This window comes from Cryptotermes secundus, unplaced genomic scaffold, assembly GCF_002891405.2.
Source record: "Cryptotermes secundus unplaced genomic scaffold, Csec_1.0 scaffold671, whole genome shotgun sequence".
In the NCBI taxonomy this organism is placed as follows: domain Eukaryota; kingdom Metazoa; phylum Arthropoda; class Insecta; order Blattodea; family Kalotermitidae; genus Cryptotermes; species Cryptotermes secundus.
This window is the reverse complement of record NW_019724595.1, coordinates 361,292-381,852: the sequence shown is the minus strand read 5'-3', so window position 1 is coordinate 381,852 and position 20,561 is coordinate 361,292. Positions and strand designations below refer to the sequence as shown.

Here is a 20,561-nt window from a genome sequence, read left to right as displayed (position 1 = left end):
AGGGATGAAGTGACAGGAGGTTGGAGAAAACTGCACAGTGAGGAGCTTTATAACCTGTACTGTTCTCCAAGTATAATTAGAATAATGAAGTCAAGGAGAGTGTGATGAGCAGGGCATGTAGCACGAATGGGGAGAGGAGGAATGCTTGTAGGATATTTGTGGGAAAGCCAGAAGGAAAGAAACCACTAAGACCAGGACTTAGGATAGGGTGATGTGGACTGGATTGATCTGGCTCAGGATAGGGACCAGTGGAGGACTCTTGTGAACATTGTAGTGAACCTTCGGGTTCCATAGAATGTTGGGAAATTCTTGAGTAGCTGCACAGCTAGTGGCTTCCCAGTAAAGGCTCATCTCCGTGGAGTCAATTATTGTGTATAGGCATTAAATAACTAGTTGTGTAGGCAGTTATTTCATACCTTATTAACATATTGGCCTAATATTAAAAAACTATCTGATTTTGACTCCATCTGTCACCACTGATATTAAAAATACAAAAGTAGTAAAGATCTGTTACTGTAGTAACAGTCACCTGAAAGTGGGAGTTGAGTCAGCTTCTGAAATGCTGTGTTTATGAAAGGTACTCCAGACAGTGGACAGTGGCCAACATATTATTTGTGTAATTCTTGTGTTATGGAAGTTTGTTTTTGCCATGGCACCTTTGAAATGTGTCTAACTTGGAAAGTGTTTTGACAGCTTGAGGTTGCTTATGTATCTGATGTGTCATTATGTTATATTTTTGCACATTATTAAGATCCAAGGGCCCTTGAGTAGACCACCAACAGCCATACTTGTCTGGAAAAAGGATATTGTGAGAACCACAAGACTTTGTGTCCAATAAAATAGCTGGCAATAAAAGGTTCTCTTATTCAGTATTTCTGTTGTGATCAGTCACAATGACTGGAATATAAAATTATGAAAGGAATTTTAGGTGTAATCTGTAATTTTCTTTCAGTTTCACTTGGAGTTAATTCATACTTACTGGGTGCCAAAGAATGCACTTGGGGACCATCGTATTGGTGTCAGAATATTACGTAAGTATGCATGGAGTACAAGTATACTGCTCTGTCCAAAAGTATCCGACCTTGGGGCCGGGAAAAAAAAAGTTCTGTATCTGGGTGGTTACAATACCTAATCGCCTTCAAAGTAGGCCCCTTGTGACTCCACACACTTAGCCCAGCGGTCCTTCCATCGCTGGAAGCAATTCTGGAAGGCTTTTTTGGAATGGCATGCAGCTGCGCCATCGCGTTCTGTATGATGTCCTTGTGGCTGTCAAAACAGGAGCCTTTCAGCGGTGTCTTCAATCTCGGGAACAGCCAGAAATCACAAGGAGCCATGTCAGAAGAGTAGGGAGCCTGGCGAACCTGCGGAATGCCATGCTTGGCCAGGAAACCCTGGATTAGGTGTGATGAATGAGCTGGGACTTTGTCATGATGCAGCTGCCAGTTGCGTGTGTCCCACAGCTCCGGTCTCTTGCGCCAAACTGCATCATGAAGATGGTGGAGGACTTCTTGGTAGTACTCCTTATTGACAGTCTGGCCTAGTGGTGCATACTCATGATGCGCGACACCCCGGTAATCGAAAAAAACAGTCAGTGTCACCTTCACATTGCTCCGAACCTGTCGTGCTCTTTTGGGCGTCAGGGATGTTGGATGCTTCCATTGTGACACCTGGATCTTGGTTTCCGGTTCATATCCATACACCCACAACTCGTCACCAGTGATCACAGTCTTCAGGAACTCAGGATCCCTGTTGGTGCACTCCAGCATGTCCTGCGCGACCTCATGGCGGAGTTGTTGCTGCTCCGGCGAAAGCGGCTTGGGTACAAATTTTGCCGCCACTCTTCGCATGCCCAAATCCTCAGTTAAAATTGTGTTTGCGGAACCTCTGCTGATCCCAACCTCATCAGCAACTTCACAGATGGCCAAACAACGGTCCTGCATGATCAGTGTCTGCACGTTTTCAATGACATAAGCATTTCGGCTTGTTGACGGTCTCCCAGAACGCTGCTCACTGTCCGCCGACATACGGCCATGTTTAAAGCTGTTGTTTGAGTGACCCCCCATTGCATCATCGCTGAAAGGCTGCTGAATTTTGTGAATTGTTTCTGCGTGGGTATCCCCAAGTTTCTGGCAGAACTTAATGCAGTATTGCTGCTCCAAGCATTCTGTCATCTTGAGCGAAAGAGAATGTGACGAACATATGTTACACCACTTCACTCTCTGGCAGCGACAGACGCATGCGGCAGTGTTGCGACTCAGCAAAAAATCACACATGCGCATGAAAGTCCTCTCTACCACTACGCTCAGTTCCCCCCCCCCTTTGGCCATTACTTACAGCAGAAAAAAATAAAGTCGGATACTTTTTGGACATACGGTATGTATATCTCTGGATACATGCAGGGTGATTCAAAGCCCTATGATGATTATCCACTTTTAAAGAAAATTAATAACTATATTATAATATATTAATAACTATATTTTTTACATCTAACATTTTTGTATTACTTTTAAATATAATGAATGAGGAGCAAAAATTGCTGAGTTATTAGCTTTTCTCAGTTTGGATTTTGCATGAAATTTAACACAAATAACTTGAAAAAGAAATTTTAACTCTGAAACATGAAATTAATCGAAATAATATTGAAGTATTATTTAGGCTCAGTTCCTGTCTCATAGGAAACCCACTATTTTTCCTTTATGAAAGACCAACCAGTTAATTCTGTTTAGGGAGATAATAACTTTTTATCATGAGAGGCATATGAAACACAAAATATATACAATATACAAGTACAGAGTTTCTGAATGTTAAAGCAGATGGTGCTTGTAGTAACCACTATGCTTTAGAGGGTTCAAAGCGAGCCAGCTGAGTTACCTAAGCTTGTAAGAGTAACTATGCTTGGAAAGGTCAAGGAGCCCGATTCTTGGGCCTTTGATTAGGAGCATTTTGTTAGTACACAGGATGTTATTGAAACTAGGTACAGTGGCCATGTGGTTGAGGACTTTTTTTAAATTTACATTGAAATGCCTTGAAGTTGAAAATGATGACAGGCTTTTGCAAAGTAAATATGGTATGTTACTACTACAAATTTATTTATAGTGTGGCATGTGGGCTGTTTCTGGGAAACAAATAGGCGAACTAGTTGCTATGGAGAGAATGATTTATGGGAACCAACTAATTATGAAACATGGTTTATGTGGATGTGGACACTGGAAGTTGTAAACATTTTGAAAACCAAACCGTTGCTTGGGAATTAAAACATGGTTTCCGAGACAACGCATTCCTGAAGAACAGAAACGGTCCCCTTGGAGGCAGTGATTGCTGTTAGGTTTTCAGGCAGCTATAAAATTCATTGCTTTTATAGATTCAGAGTCTGATTGCATAGAGATCAGTCTGATATTAGAGATTCAGACAGGAGTCAGAGGTCCTGCATAGAGATTCATCAGATGCGTTCAGAAGGAGTCCAGTGTCTGAGCTGTTATAATTGACTGTAATTGTAAGGAAGTGCCAATAAACCCAACCATCAAATCCAGAACCCATTATTATTAGTCATGCCATCCCCCTTATATATATGACAATAGGATTTGATTTTCCAACATAAGTGATAATGAAGAGTCTGTGTTCTGGGGTGTAATGTCATGTGTTCCATTGAAAGTCGACCGACATTTTGGAGCGACAGCAGAGCTTGCTGCCAGATTCATGCTGGTTTCTTGCTTGGTTTATTCTTTGATCCTGAAGGTGAAGGTGATATGTTCTTCCAAAATGTTTGGCTTTTAGCAGAATACGCAACATTATGTCCCAAAAAGTAGAAGTCTCCAATTTATTTGTTTCAGGAAGCATAGTGGCCAACGTTTTCATCGTTTTACTGAGTCCCTCCAGGCAAGTGCTGGGCTAATAAATTAAGCCACAATTGCTTCCTTCCACATCCTTTTCATTCATTATTTACTGGTCATCTTGACATTTGACATTGTATATCCTCAGTTACTGATGTCATTATTTAATAAGCTACAACTGAATAATAAGCTTGATGCACAAGGAGTTCCATTTGTGGTATGTTCCTGCATGTACATGATCTGTTCTTTGAGACACTCTTGATTGTGCAGGCATGCTAAATCATGTGGAGCTGTGAAACATTGTATCCAGACAGTGTGGGAGCATCAGAAACTGCCCCCGGATGATGATGATGTCTGCAAGATCTGTTTGGAAATGGTGAAGGAGGCTCGAGATCAACTGGAGAGCAATGAAACACAGGTGAAAACATTAAACCGTAACAATAATGTAGTATGCAATATAATATCGATGGGAAGTAGAATGAACCCTGCCTTATCCAATTCTTCCAACAAAATGATCAGTTTATGCATTTGACAATGCTACTGATGAATTGTCTTCAGGTTTCTTCACCCAAAAAGTTCCCTATGGAGTCAGATGTATGAAAAGATACTTCAAATTGAAGTGCCTACACAAATGTGACTTTTATAGACCACTCTGCACCTTCTGTTTCAGTTGATAGGCAAATATGTCATAATGCATCACTTACGTGTTTTTAGTTTGCAATAGGTGTGTCAGACGCGGTAGCGTAGTTGGTCAAGGCACTATGCTACAAGCCAGAAGGTTGCGGGTTCAAGTCCCGATGACATCATTGGATTTTTCCCATTTGAGGAAATAGTTTCTTCTGGCATTGCTTTCGTGTCTAGTTGAAGTTTGATATGACTGCAAGCCATCCATACTCATGACCATAAACCGGATTAGGATATTGACCTTAAAACAAAACAAAACAAAACAAAACAAAACAAAACTAGAGTGAAATTCGTAAGGACAAAGAGACAGAGGCAGATAGTAAACTTCGTCACTAAAATCCATTCCTCTGAATGCATAAGAGGCTTAAATAGACTCAGTAGCTCTCTGTTGTGACTTTACAAAGCGCCCGGGAATTTTATTTTTCCGATAGAAATTATGCCTCGCTATGACAATGGATTGGAGTTGGGTAGCGCAGTCAGTATACCTACTGGCTACAGGTTTGACTATAGACGGGCTGGAATTTTGAGTCCCGGAAATTTTCTCTTCCTCACATCTTCGAGACTGGCTCAGTGGCCCACCTAGCCTCCTGTCCAATGGGAACCAGAGGCACTTTCCTCGGCGTAAAATGGCAGGGTCTTGAAACTGACCACTCACCTCCAACTAGTGCCGAGGTCAAGAAAACATCTGCTCCCACATACTCCTTCATGGCATAGTGTTAAATTAGTTGAGCACAGGGACAAATTTACCATTTCAGCTTTTTATAACAATGGATTATATCATGCTGCTACTTAGAACGGCTAAGGCATGCGGTAGCGTAGTTGGTTCAGGCACTTTGCTACAAGCCAGAAGGTCGTGGGTTCAAGTCCTAATGACATTGGATTTTTTTTCAATTGACCTAATCCTTCCAGCTGCACTGTGGCCCTGTGGCCCTGGGGTCGACTCAGCCTCTAACAGAAATGAGTACCAGGAATATTCTTAGAATGTTCTAGGGGCCAAAGGGCAGCTGGCGCATAAGGCTGACAACCTTGCTGCCATCTATGAGCCGAGTGTCTAGAAAATGTGGGAACCTGAATATCTCACAACCCTATGCTACTCCACGGCCTGTTACAGGGATACCTTTATTTACTTTTGTAGGTGTGTTAGAAAGAATTAGACATATTATAAAAAATTAACTTCTGACAGCATCAAACAGACACAATAGAACATCCATTTGATGTTCCTCAGTTTAAGCTTCTCTTCATGTAATGCTCAGTTTTAAAAATCTCCAATTGGTAATCTCAGTGATAAATTTCCTTCATTAAGATTTTAAGCACTTCAGTGTTCAAAGTCGTTTCGTTAAAATTGAAATTGGTGAAAATATGTGTCATTTTTTCCAAATAATATAAATACTGTAATTGCATGAAGCAAAGAGCACAGATTTACACTTTTTATTTTGATCTGTGGGAAATGTATAGCACATGAGATACCTAAAAATAGTTTAACTTTGTATTGAGTATATTGTTCATACCACACGTTGAAGTGTATGTAGAAAGACTTGATGTTGCCTTTTTACATCCTTCTCACATTTCCTAAGATTCCCATCTGCCTCTTCCTTTCCTTCCCCGAAAATGTCCACATTTTGCCACCGTTTCCATCCATGTATGGGTGAAGATGCTAACATAGAAGTATAACTCTATATAGCACCTGAATTTATTCCAGTCTCGCTATCCATATTTCATAAACTCCTTCCTCCAAAAAGATAAAGTTGACCCTGTAGTTAATTAATTATGCACAATGCCATGAAGACCTCTGGGGAAGTAGAGGTATAGCTTCCCCTTTCTTCACCTCAACACTAGGTAGAGGTGAGTAAGCTCCACACCCCATCTGCTTTAGCTCCAGGGAAAGGGGCCCCAGTACCCATTGGATAGGAGGCCAGGTGAGCCCCTCAGACTGTAGAGAAGAGCAAAATCTCTTGCTGGGAACAAAATCCCAGCTGTTCTGCCCATAGCCTGTCACTTTATTGACTGACTTTTTACACCGTTTATCATTCAGGCTAAATTGTAATTTTTCTCAATAGTTGAGTCATCAAAATGAGTGGCTCCTAGGCTGGATAACTCGGATCTGATTTGTAGGGGAATGATTTTTCACTTGACAGATTAGTCTAGAAGTAACATTGTAGATTTGTGTTCAGTCAGTGCACAGTTTGAGTCTCAGCCAGGGCACTCGCTATCCTGGCAGAGGTTTTCATGCTCTTCCTCAAGCCTTCCAGGCAAATGCTGAATTGTACTCTGATTAGACCATGATGGTTTCCTGCCAAATCCTTTCCAATTCATCAGTCATCCTACCATCGAGTGCTATATAATGTCATGATTGAAAAATGTTGTTAAATAAAACGTGGAAAAACGGTTTTTTCTCTTCACCATTTTGTCCAGAGTGTCTGTGGGGTTCACTCATGTCCATGTGGTGCCAAAGTTAAGAATACATGAAGCTTTATCTCCCCCCCCCCAAAAGCTTGCTTTTAGGTTGTATTGAATTCTGTGGCAGTGACTCATATGTGTTTAGAATATATGCAGTCAATCAGTGGACTCTAATTTATTCTTTGTAGGAAGAACTGAAGGAAGTGTTCGAGGGTTCATGCAAGCTCATCCCCGTTAAGGTTGTCTCTGAAGCATGTTGCAAGGTGGCTGATGAATTTATTCCTGAGTTAGTGGAAACTTTGGCCTCACAAATGAACCCTCAAGTTGTGTGTTCAGTGGCTGGCCTGTGTAACAGTGCTTGGGTTGACAAACAGCTGGAAGAAAACAGGGTATGTTACAGAAGACATCTGTATTCAGATGCAAGCAAGACATTTGAATATGCTCACATTATGTTTGTAAATTGATGATAATTTGACTTTTATGACATCATCCATCATCCTGTTTTTTTATTTAAAAACATTTTGGGGACTGGACTTTGTCTCCATCCTCAAGTGAAAGCTGACACAGTTAACTAATTGATAGAGCTAGTCCCGATCTCTGGACATTGGATAATGCCCTAAAAGTCAATTATTATATTTATATATATATACACCATCTTCACAAACCTTTAGATCTTGTTGACAGTGTCCTTGTTTATAACATAGTTTGAAGCTTTAATTTTAAATTTGTATGGAATATAGTGTTTTAATCCAGAGGAAGGAAAATGCGTGAGCCAGTAAATGAATTAATTGAAGAATTTTTTGAAAGAAAGTGGAGAGGTTCTGATTGATAAACTGTAATTAGTTGGAGACAAATGGAAATTGCTCTCTAATGAACCTAAATGATTCTGAAACAAATATACAATAAGAAGAAATGATAACAGTTCTGATTTCACATGAATCATTTGACCGCAGATTCTGAAAACTGTTTATGCAGTGGATAGATTTAGGACTTGAGCAATGAAATGTCTAGCCTCAGCACCATGTTTGTTAATTTACATAGGGTTTCTTTTCTCCAGCTAGAAGAAGGGTTGATTAAAGCAACTCCACTGCAAGAGGCAACAGATGTGAATGACTGTTCTGGTTGCAAAGTAGTTATTAATGCACTGGAGAAGAGAATGGAAACCATGTCACGAGATGAACTGCTTAATAATATGCTGCGGGTAAGAAACTAGGTCTGTTTTTGCTATTTCCATAAAAGACACTCAAGTTTTTTCTGTGTGTTCTCACTGATTTGTTACCATACTTTGGGTTACTCTGCTAAATGTGCATGTTTTGGTTCAAAAACCTCAAGAGAAGAGACCATCTGGGAGACCTTGACATAGTTAGAAGCATGTTGAATTTAATTTTTGTAAAAGAAATTGTCAAGGTAAGAAGTGGATTCAGGTGGCTCAGAATATGATCCTTGCTGGGTTCTTTTGAACACTAACCTTTTAGCTCTACAAAAGTAGGGATTTCCTTGACCAGCCTAGTAACTGCCACATTCTCAAAAAAGATACTCTCTACTACAAATTTGTCATCCTGCTGATTTTGCTGCTGAAAAATGCTGTGAACTGCTGTGATTTGTACTGTACTGGTTTGGTCTAGAAGTGCCACTTTAGACTTGTATTTGAGAGGTGTTCAGCTTGAATGTTGTGTGTGACACCAGCTAGGCTGGCAGACTTTTCATGCTCTTCTGCAGTTCCTCCAGGCAATGTCAGAATAGTACCTCGAGTAAGCCACAGCCACTTCCTTCAAAATCAGCCATTGTACCTTCCAATGCTATATAGACAGCATCATGAAATAACCCACAAAAAATTGTGACTTTTACAGTTCTTCGTTGTGTGTTGTGGGCTATTATTTGTTACTAATTCTTATGTGATGTGGTAAATGGGTTACAAAGAATTGACATCAGTGCATGTAATGATGATTGATCTTTGAAGCTAGGTTGCGGAGTTCAGGAAGCAGTCCTTAAAGCGTGTGTCTCCAACCTAATTTTATGGATAGCAAAATCCAGTGAACTACCTGCTCATAGAGTTATAACAACATATTAGTTATTAACATAAATAAAACAAAAGAACCTTGATATAAAACATAATTATTTATGGTGGAAGTCCCTTTTTATTGTTCTTTAGTTTAAAGCTTTTGCCAGTTTAAGACCCATTTGCAGTGATCTCAAGTCAGTAACCTAGCCATTAAGTTGCCTGTGTTTAAGATTTTTCTCAGATTAGTTTTCAGACCACCATAGGAAGAAACCTTCAATTAAGGTTTTGTAGGGGTCAAGAAGATTTCAACATGTCTGAGGAAAATCTTAATGGAAATATTTTTAACACTGACACGATAGATTTGGGATTACTGAAATTGAATGGCAAATGAGGGAAAATCATAAATCAAGGAACATGAGCTGGGGGTTCCACTGTATAATGCACTGATGGCCTCTTCTGTCTCATATTCAAACTGTGTCATGGTTTAATCCCAAAGGCCAGCTGAATCACATGACATTTTCATGACTTTCCAGTTGCATATGGTTAAATCACTGTGATTTTAACATTATCATTGTTGCTATAAGCCTAGCAGCATAAGTGAGAATTGTTAATTAACAGACATGAGAAATGAAGAAACACTGAAAGCTGTTGACATTGTAAGTAAAAGTATTGAGAAAATACCTGTATATGCTTTGTATGTAAATATGTTGTGAGGTAACACCATAAATATACACAGTTAGTTACTCAGTTGGATTCGCTGGCTTCCCACCCTGGGTTCAATCCTGGATTTGGTCAAGTGGGATTTCTGGTGGATAAAGTGGCGCTGGGGTGAGTTTTCTCTGAGTACTTCGGTTTCCCCTGCCAATCTTCATTCCACCAAATTCTCCATCATCATAATCACCTGGGGCAGGCTACAGTAGACCAATCAGTGGCCGCCGTGCCGAGTGGACCCAGTTGGACTCCGCCCCCCACTAAGCGAATTTAAGAATTTTACTCAGTTGGATATTTAATTTAAAACTGGAAATAAAGATACAAATATCCACCAACTTACACATACCCAAGAATGGTCAGGTGCTTGAAATATTTAGAATTCATTTTCATTGCAAAATACGGAATTCAAGTAACATAGTTCCATTGTTTTTAATAAGGGCTAAAAAATGAAATTAAAAGATTAAGTTTTGTGGTTTTTCTGTTATATTTGTGAGTAGGTCTACTTAAGAATTTCCTGGTAAATGTATTGATTCATGGGACAAGGATTTCTGACTGGAAATGCGTGCATTGATATGGATTCTTGCCTTGTAGTCCTCATATGCCTGGTTTGGCATGATGCCAGATTTACTTCATAGAAAGTGCAAGTGAAGCCCCATGTCATCAAATGTTTGAGTGGCACTTTTTGGATCTGGCCCAAATGTTTACAACGAGAACATTGTTTGTTTCAAATGTAGAGCTTTTAGATGGGAATTAGCATATCTGTGCCTCACATGCATCGCTGTTTGTTATTGCAAGAGAAAAATATATCTATCATTTTGAAACTACTTTTCTTGGACTGAATATTTTTAATTATCTAATTTTTGAGTTGTATGTTGCAACTCTTAGTAATGTTTGAGTTTCTCTAACTCTCCATGTTTCATATCTTCATTGCATCACCCTATGCATTTGAAAGCATGTCATATATATTTTATTGTAATAAATATGTAGGATAACTATGAAATAAAACTGATTTTTATTAGTTTTGAGGTTCATGTAATCTAGGCTGTCTTTTGTGATATGATGCCGTGTAGTGTAGTAGGAGACTGCTCAGTCTGCTTGCTACTTGCTTGGCTTACTCTTTGACCCTGAAAATGGAGACAGAATATTTTGTGAAATGACACTGAACTCCCACTGGACTGCATAGTATCATATTCTGGAAGGTACTTCACAAGACAGTGTTTTTCTTTCTTAATTTAATTGCTCTCATTGTAAATTGAAAACTCAGTATGAAAGTTATTCCATTAAGAGAATCTCATTGAATTACCTTAGATCAGGGGTCTCAAACACATGAGCTTTATTAGCCCCACTGGTTCATTTTGTGCAGCACTGTCAGTAATGAAATATGATCAATTAGCAATAATATTTGTGGTATAGAATGAAATTTTTATTTTAATTTTCATAATTCCTTGAAGAAAGTATGGTAATAGGTATGTGAACGTGCAGAAAGTGGCAATATACAGCATAAGTCAGTAAAGAGAGTGGAGTAAAGTTTGAAATTCACTTATTTTAAAATGTTATAGTTTGGTATTAAATGTATGAAATATTCTTAGTGGTATGTTTAATTTTAAATAAGATGTACTCTGTTGAAAATTAAACACAGCAGTGAGAGATTAACTTTACATTTCAGAATTATAAGTTTGGCCCTGTATGATTTGAGATTAAGACCCTTGCTGTAGATGACAGCTGCTCACACATTTCATCTTGGAGCACAGTCAGCCTTTTTCAGGACTCTGTTTGATGATGATGGGTATTTATTCAGTGCTTAAGGTCATCTTTATTGTATAAGAACTGTAGTGTGGAGGTCTTGTAAAACTCACTTTTTTTTTTTGAGTTCCACATTTGTAACTTAACGACCTACAGCATTTAGGTTGCAGAATGGTACTGAATTTACATTCAGTATGCACTATATGTGTGTCATCAGGCAGATTTTCAGACATGAAGAGGCCTGAACTTCATTCCTTAAAATGTGGCTTGAACTAAACTTCAGATTTCTTTGCAAGCAATTTTGTGCCTTAATCCCAAGGATGGTACTTTTTGCACAAAACATAATCCGTATACACATGTGCCGGAGGGAGTCTGGAAAGTTTGTTTAGTCATTATTATTATTATTATTATTATTATTATTAAATTTGTATGACACATAAATTTCCTGTGCTTTTCACTTGTACCTTCTTCAGGTTTGGTTTCTTCACGTATCGCGGCTGTCCGCAGCCTGGGTCCTTCACTTTATTTCTGCCTTGTAGTTGCTGTCTCAGGCCTCTGTCCCTTATGCCAGTAATGCATTCTGGGCCTTTCCACACACACTTCCCAAATGTCAGTTTCTTGATGGTTTTCTTTGTGACCTTGTTCTTGTTTCGTTCCATATGACTGTATCCTCCACAGTGTGTAATCTTCCTCCTGGGCACAGTTACTCTTTTCTGCAGTCCTTCCCTGAAGATGTTCCTCTTACGCCATGCCACTGTTGCATGGTGGGACACCTTCCTGCAGGTTTTCTTCTGCGGTGCTGCTTCCACACGGCAGCTCATCCGTTTGCGGGCGACGGGCAGTCTTCTTCGGCACTCATCATTGCCCTGGGTCTGTTTCTTCATTTGTCACTGGTTTCTATCCCTACGCCTTTTTTCTTCAGTTCTCTGACTGGTATTACTTTGGCGACTTCTGTGGGGATCTCTCGTCTTTCTGCCGCCTCAGGTTTCCTGTCCAGTGAGGTCGGCTGTTGTTCTTCTAGACGTTCCTCCATCTCTTGGCAGGCCATTGTCTTTATGTCTCTTCTGGGTTCGATTTCGGCCACCATCTCCTTGTGGCTGGTGCCCATATTTTCTTGCATGGCTCTCATTTCTGCTCGGATGGCTTCCGTTTCCTTCGTTATGGCTTCCATCCTCTCTTGATGGGTTCTGAATATTTCTTGCATCTGCCTTCACCTGGTTGGCCTTCATCTGTTTCAGCATTTCTATTATTTGTTCCACTTTCAATTGACAACACTGTAAACAGACACTTTAGTCCTCAGTTCAATAATTGCTTCAGTCGAAGAACTCCGACCAAATTGCAGCGTGTTTAAGTTCGTAAACACTTCTGACACCAATGTGTCATGTGTTGGGTGTGTCACGTGACAATTTAATAGTTTGGATAGCTCATTTGGTATATTGACAGAATGTGGCTGTTGTTTGATTCATGGCAGGGGTAAGCTTTTTATGTCCATAATGTCCATACCTGCTCTGGGGTCCATCTAGCCCTCCTATCCCATGGGTACCATGGGCGATTTCCCCGGGGGTAAAATGGCCTTTTGTGTGAAGCTGGCCACACCACCTAATACTGAGGTCAAGAATGGTGGATCTATGCCTGCACTCTTCTGTATGCCTTCGTGGTGTGGTGCTTAATTGCTTAAACACGGACAACTTTCTCTTTATATCCAGTAATAAATTTTAGAAAGTATTCAAATGTTTAAAAATATTTGTTATGTCTGGCTAAACTTCAAAATATTGCCGTGATTTCTAGCCGTAAAATGTAATACTGTCTTGTATGATAAGTATGATATGTATGATAAGTGATTTATAGTGCAGATTTTTCTTATGATATAAGACAAAGTATTACTACTACATGTTTCAAAAATTTGTAAAAGTGTTAAATTATTTTTGTCCATCACCTGTGTATAATATGTGGAACGCATAATGAAGAAGGAAATGTAGGACCAGTTGCTATGCTGTCACGTTGAATTTTCAGTTTCATTTTATTTGCGATTTTGAAGGCATGTGGACGTATTGGAAGCCTCTCAGATGGCTGTTCAGCAATCATCATCACTTACTTCACTGAAATCTATGACTTCCTGCAGAGGAATTTCAAGTCAGGTGATGTGTGCCATGTGGCAGGTGTTTGTTCTGCAACATTCCACAAGCACAGGGTAAGTCTCATAGGATGTATATTGTTAATGTGACACTTTAGGTTTCAGCCAACAGTTTGTAACTACGTAAACTAACAGAAGTGTTAGGCTTGTCTATATACCATGTTCATGTTTTCATGATGGAACATATCATTTGGGATGGCTTAGCAGGAATGGTCTAGACTTGTATTTTGTAGGTGCTTGGTTTGAATATCACTTGAGACACTGGCTGTCATGACTCAGTATTTTTCATCATTTTCCTCAGTCTCTCTGGTGAAATGCTAGTATAGTATTCTCATACGGCCATGACTTCTAAATCCTTTCTAATTTGTCATTCATCTTTCATCCTACCGTTCAGTGCTATATGAGGAATGCCGTCTTCTGAGATGTGGCGCCATGTATATATTGTGTTAACCGATGTTATAGAGGAACGTATTTCTTATACCCTTAAGATGGAGGTGATACGTTTCTCTGAAATGTCAGTTAACAGTATCTACATGGTGCCACATGTGAAAACCTCAAATCCTACACAGTGCTATATAGTCTAGTCACAGCATAAAATAACCCACAAAGGAAGATGATAGATACAACAATAACTCAAGTGCACACATAGTAACATTCCCTTTTCATTGGTATTTCTGTATTGCTTTTGTCAGTTTTGCCCTCCTTATTCTGAAAAAGTAAAGAGACACTTATGAGATCACCTTGCTTTCTGTGTGTGTCCCAACACCTCAATGTTGTGATAGTGGAGCCAGAAGGGACAGCTGTTGCTAGGCAGCTGCTTGGTAAATACATTCCTGCAGTTAATAAATACATGCACAACAGTAGATGGACTCTTGTATGCAGCATTTTCCATGCTGTCCACATTATGTAGTGAAAAGAAAGTAGGCTATTGGTTATTCCCAGAATTTCTTGTTTGTTATAGTGCTAACTTTCTCCCAATTAATTTTTAAAAATATTGGACTGTATATATTGTCATTTAATGATATATTATGTTATATAAATGGTTTTTGCTGAGATACAGAATTCATTTCGCATGATGTTAGGCTCCATAAGTGCATTGGTTATGTGACCTAGTATGGACTCTGATCACTGCTGGGACACAGTGTTTTAAAAATGCCTCTTATTCTTTTAGCCATAGCTTTCATTTCTTGCTCTTTAATGTGATATTGTAATAAATTGATCAGTTATATACTTTTGAAATTTAGGATTTAGTATCAAAATGTCAAAATGTATTCTATTAGTGGGTGACACTTGTTTCTGAAGTAAAATATAAGTTACATGCAGTGGAATCCCCTATTTAATTTTCCTCATAAAGTTTCCCTCTGGTATTCATTTTCTAGGATCTGGAGACATTAACTTTTAACCCGTTGCCGTTTTTCGTCGTGTATGGTTCGTCAGGGATTTAAATCGTCTGGGGGGGTTCGGCGTGTCTGTTTCGTCCAGCTGCACACCTATGTTATAACGCCCATAATAATTGGTGGTTTTGCTGTAGATTGTTAGATTTTTCGCTGGCCTGTTGTCACAAGAACAGAGTATACTAAGCCAACGAGTTTAGCTGAGATAAGTCATCGTTACATATGCCTGTCTTGCAGCAAAATTCCTGTGGCTCTGGCGAGCGGATTCTAGCTGTACCGTTATGAAAGGCCTGTTTTCTTTGCTTTGAAGATATAAACAACCGAGACGTGATATTTACGATGTTGATAATATCATATTACCCTGAGCTGGCCACAGTAGCACACTCAATTGCAATTCTTAGAAGAGGGTTGTCCAAAATTTTATTCTCGTAAAATCAATTGCTTTCGCACAGTTCATAGCACCCATTTCTTAGAAAAACGCCACAATATAAGGCAGGACACTGTGGTCACCCCCTGAGACGATACGGATGTGTGTGGGGGAGGGAAAAGTACTCATTCCTTCATAATCATCGCTCCAGTTGACGTCATTTTATCGTACTGACCTTGGTGGTCGTTTCGAGGGATGACCGTAAATATCGGAGCGAGGAATGTGGGGCACCGTTGGGTTACACGAATGCTTCAAGGCCTTCCTTACACTGCTCGAATAGATACCGGGCGCTCATATTATAAGGTAAGTTTATAAAAACCATCTTTTAAGATAATTTTAGTGAAAGTTTCATGCTTCAAGGCGTCCCATTCACTGCTCAAATACTAAACAACCTGCTTCCATTGAAGATATAAAGGGCGCGCATATTATAAGGTAAGGTTATAAAACCACCTTTTAAGAGCATTTTAGTGAAAGTTTCATGTTCCTATCTCATAGAATTTAAGAACAATGATGAATAAATAATTTTCGAGCAAAATTTAAATGGCCGGCTGAATATATTACCGCAGGAGCCGCGGCCGCGGAATTTAAATTACCACGTCAAAGGGTTAATGTCCGAAGTGCGCTGATTGGTACACTGATGAGTATGGTTGTCATAGTCAAAGTACCCCAGTTTGTGCATTCAGGCATTTAAATGCCACTAGTGGAAGTGCGCACACACACCTATAATAGATGCATACCCACAATCATAAATGTTTATTTTTAAATCTATTAAAATTTAATGTACATACCTTTTTTGATATCTGCTTGCTGTATATCTAGGCTTCACACCCTGTGTCATGTAACTGAATCACACCTTTGTATGGTACTCCTTGTAGCACCTGAAAAGTGCACAGTCCCATGCCACATATCTTGCACTTCAGCTGCCTATCAATTTCATCACTTTCCAAACAACGTTTCATCGCCATTATATGATGAAATGGAGCTACAATATTAGAAATCACCATGAACTTGCAGAAAACTTAATGCATTATCTCAGCTACAGTGCATTTGGTTGTGACCATAGAAAGGGCGATATTCTCTTCCAGCTGCAATGGAAGGGCTTGGCATTGAAGTAGGGAATCAGGAATTTTCCCTTTAGCCCTTCTTGAAAGGTGGTGCTTTCACTTTTCTGTCCATTAGTCAAAAGACTCGTAATATCTGAAGTGTAACAAAGATGTGAAACATGCCAGCAGGGAACCAATGGATTTTATTGCTTCCAAATGTTTCATGGAACCAGAGAATGTGAAAATATCTCAGATGTTACAAGCAGGAATGGTTGTACAATGCAAAACTTCTCTGTGAAGAAGCGGGAAATAATTTTTAGAGTATGCATCAAAATTGCAAGAAAAAATTAAAAATAAAGTATAACTTTTTTGACTAAATACTGTGGAATTGTCGTCAATACTCCAATGAACAAACCACACGAAACTGTACAATTGTATATATTGAACCCTTTAAAGTCAATATACAGAACACGGAATACACGTATAATGTTCAAGCGTTGGCTGGCCTGTCTAGGCGGTGATGCCGTGCTGAGCGTGCCGGTAGGATCGACTGGCTCGGTCGGTTGCTGCGTAGCGGAAGATGCGTTCGCTGAAGGCTTGCGGCAGCTATGTCAGCTGGTAGCAGAAGTGGAGTTGATGCCTGTAACCGCGTTGCCGTTTCGAGTTGAACTGCTTGCACCTTGGGTTCCCGGTCTTAAATACTACCGGCCGGGAGGCGGAGCTAAAGTTGCAGTCGTCACGGCGCGCATCCATTGGGCCGTGCACGGAAAGGCGGAGTCACGGCGAAGTTTATAAATATATGTAGTTGGTATATAAGTCGCAGTAGTTGGAAATTGTATAAATTCCGTGTCTCTTTGGTCACAGCTGCCAGTTTGGCACTTTCTGAAAGGGGTGACGGTTGTCTGCCAGACGCTGTGGGGATGCTCCCACAATACTTTCAAATCTTACATTATAATATATGACACTATGTACTCTACTGATAAAAACAAAATTAATTTCATTGATTTGTCATAAAAATTGTATTACAGCATTTCTAAATTTCTAATCACCCTAGCAGGAGTAGACATTTAAAAAGCGCACCAGTAGCAGGCATTTAAAAAAATTCTGGCCAGCTCAAACTACCACCATTTCAAAAGTCTAGCATTTAAAGGTTAATCTCCTTATTACATTTTACCCAGTTAAAATAATCAGAGTTCAGATCCACTGCACCACAAGAAAGATCTGAAATGGGTTTCATTGTAATGAGAAAGCACATGAAGAATTCAGTCAGGATGAACAGGCTACTGACTTGTTGACTGCTGAATCAGAGTTCATTTCCCAGCAGGAGCAGGGATATGTCGCCTCTCCATAGCATCAAAACCTGCTCTGGCACCATTCAGCTTCGTTTCCAGTGGCTACTGGGAGTTAAGGTGGCCAGGGTATAAAACTGACTGTTCACCTCCATCTGACAACAAGATTAAGAATGTGTGGAGCTCTACACCCACTCCCTCATACATCTCAATGGCATGGCTTAATTAAGCATGTGGACAACTTTATTTGTAATGAATGAGATTATGTAACAGACTTCTGAATTTCAGGAGTGTGTAATGTTTGGTTGCAGTAGTATCATGAAGAATTATCATGGTGTTGTATTTCTCTTGCAGCCCGTACTGAAGAACATTGAAGTAGTCCATGAGTCTGATATTGGAGTAGTGAAGCCCAAAGATGATTTGCCATGCGAATTCTGTGAACAGCTTGTTATTCACCTCCGCGATGTCCTCGTTGCAAATACCACTGAGGAGGAATTTGAAGAAATCCTGAAAGGCCTGTGCAAGCAGACTCGCTCATTTAAAGATGAAGTACGCACACATTTAACTAAAATCTGCTGTGTGAAGTAAAATTTGAGTTTGCTTTAACCCCCACCCAAAGTTACTGAGACAGATTAATCTCATATACTGTACACCCCTCTGTTACAAAGGGAATGTGTTCTTAAAAACGTGTCCATACTGTGAAGGTCTTTAATGCAAATCCACCCCTTTCTTTTCCACTTCCATGACTTCCATGTTATAAGTTGAGATAAGGAAAATAACTGATGTTCATTTTGAGAACTTTATGAAAAAGACACTTGTAAATATCCTCTGTGAGTGAAATGCATGTTTAATATCAAGCAGACAGTACATGTTGTAACCTCTGTTTTTTAAAGAGTTAAGAAAGGTAAAGCTATCTGTGTAACAGGTCATGGAGGCCCATAGGGTTGTGAGAGGTCAAGGCTCCCACATTTTCTAGACAGGAGGCTCACAGATGGCGGTGAGGTTCTCAGCTTAACATGCCAGCTGCCCTTTACCCTCCCAGGAAGAATTCTGGTACTCATTTCTGTTAGAGACTGAGTCAACCTCAGGGCCATAGTGAGGCAAGAAGGATTAGGTAAATTGAAAAATCTAAGGACATCAGGAATCGAATCCCCAACCTTCCAGCTTGTAGCATAGTGCCTCAAGCAAATATGCTACCGCATGCCCCCTTTAAGGAGTTAGGAGTGCATATTTATTTTTCATCAATTTTTAACGGATAATTTTGATTCTGTGTATTGTATTATGTATCAGAAAAAGAAGAAGTTAGCTCTCTTATAGATTCTACTAAGGAGACCAGGAGGGGTTAGGCTGTATATCTATGCCTCTACAGTCCCTGTGGGCCTTGGATGCTTTTTCCGTTTCTTAATCTATACACAGTTGATAGGACTCCTTGGGTGGGGGTGGATGAGCCCGTTGCAAGGCTGCTACCTACACACAAAACAGCACAAACACAGAATAAATGCGCACAGACATCCATGCCTGGAGTAGGATTTGAACCCATGATCCCAGAGTTCGAGTGGGGAAGACAGTTCATGCCTTAGGCTGCACAGTCACTGTGATTGGCGAAGTGAGTTAATGTGGGTGCAAAAAATGTTGCTTCCTTGATTGTGTAGGATGTGGAATTGTGTGGTGTACAGGTGCACACATTTTGGAGGAACCTCCTGCCTCTGTCTCCTAGCCTGAAGAGGAATGCAAGAGGTTCTTCCAAAGTGTTCATTTCAGTGTGATGTCCCACATAAGGTCATAATTATGATAATCTTCATGCTCACCTTCACAAGAAACTTAAATCTTAATATCCTTAATATCATTACAGATTTTGAATAGGTTTTTTAATGGGCAATTAATTGAATGTTAATTTCTTACAGTGTCTTAGCATTGTGAATGAATACTATGCAGAAATATATGAGTTTTTGGTGAAGGAGTTGAATGCCAAAGAAACATGCCAAGTGTTTGGACTTTGCACTTCACCTGAAGCGAAAGGAAAGGTAAATTATCTACACATTTGATGGAAATCCACAGGATTGAATCCATGATAACCATAATACGTTCTGTGTTGTTTCTGATGCGTTTCTAGTAAGTGAGTTTTAAGTCCTGTTATCTTGTGCTTTGTGTGGTTGTGCAAATGTAATCTAATTTGAGTTTTTTTTAAGCACATTTGATGAAGGACTGGCCTGTGTTGCCACCTGAGCACATGTGTAGTGAACCAGGTTGCATAGCGGTATGTCTGTAGAGACTGGCATTTTGGGCTGCATTTCTGCTCAGCATTTTAAATCTTTCAGTGTGCAGTAGCATTAATGTCCTCAATCGAAGATGCAGAAAGTTGGCTGCTGAACTAATAGGTGAAGAATTTCAAAATCCAGCAAATAGTTTCATTATGTCCATCAGTTTACAGACAATAGGAGTCAAACTCTGAAAGATACAGATCAGAGTTTGAGACAAATATTGATTTTTATGTGTCCATCTTGTTTGATTCAGTTCATTTTAAGGGCCAGTTTCTTTACTTGCAGGATTAAAATGAGCATTCATATAGATCGTTTAGATTCTTGATGTAACTTACTACAGGATACATCTTTTTTTTGCAAATATTACTATGTTTCATTCACTTTAATTCATCTTAAGATCCACACTATTGACTTATGAATATATATATATATATATATATATACAGGGTGTCCCAGGAGGAATGTGCCAAACTTCGGGAGGGTGTTCCTTATGTTAAAGTATGCCGATATAACCCAAAACACCTATGTCCAAAGTTGAACGGTTACGGAGATAATGGCCAGAGAAGTGTCAAACTTTGACCGGGGTTACACACTTGTTGATTACAAAATAGATATTAAAACTGGCAGGAATATGTGGATTCTGTAA

The 20,561-nt window shown here is 39.6% G+C and overlaps 1 protein-coding gene across 1 annotated transcript in view; it reads left to right on the top strand.

Annotated features, from left to right (window-relative positions):
* The window catches only part of LOC111862388 (prosaposin), a 54,283-nt gene that overhangs the window by 3,492 nt on the left and 30,230 nt on the right, over positions 1-20,561 (top strand). Inside the window, exons 2-8 of the mRNA XM_023847734.2 lie at positions 953-1,031; positions 4,101-4,248; positions 7,100-7,300; positions 7,969-8,112; positions 13,406-13,558; positions 18,009-18,203; positions 19,559-19,678. Coding sequence (XP_023703502.1) covers positions 953-1,031; positions 4,101-4,248; positions 7,100-7,300; positions 7,969-8,112; positions 13,406-13,558; positions 18,009-18,203; positions 19,559-19,678 — 1,040 coding nt within the window. The remainder of the gene's footprint in view (positions 1-952; positions 1,032-4,100; positions 4,249-7,099; positions 7,301-7,968; positions 8,113-13,405; positions 13,559-18,008; positions 18,204-19,558; positions 19,679-20,561) is intronic.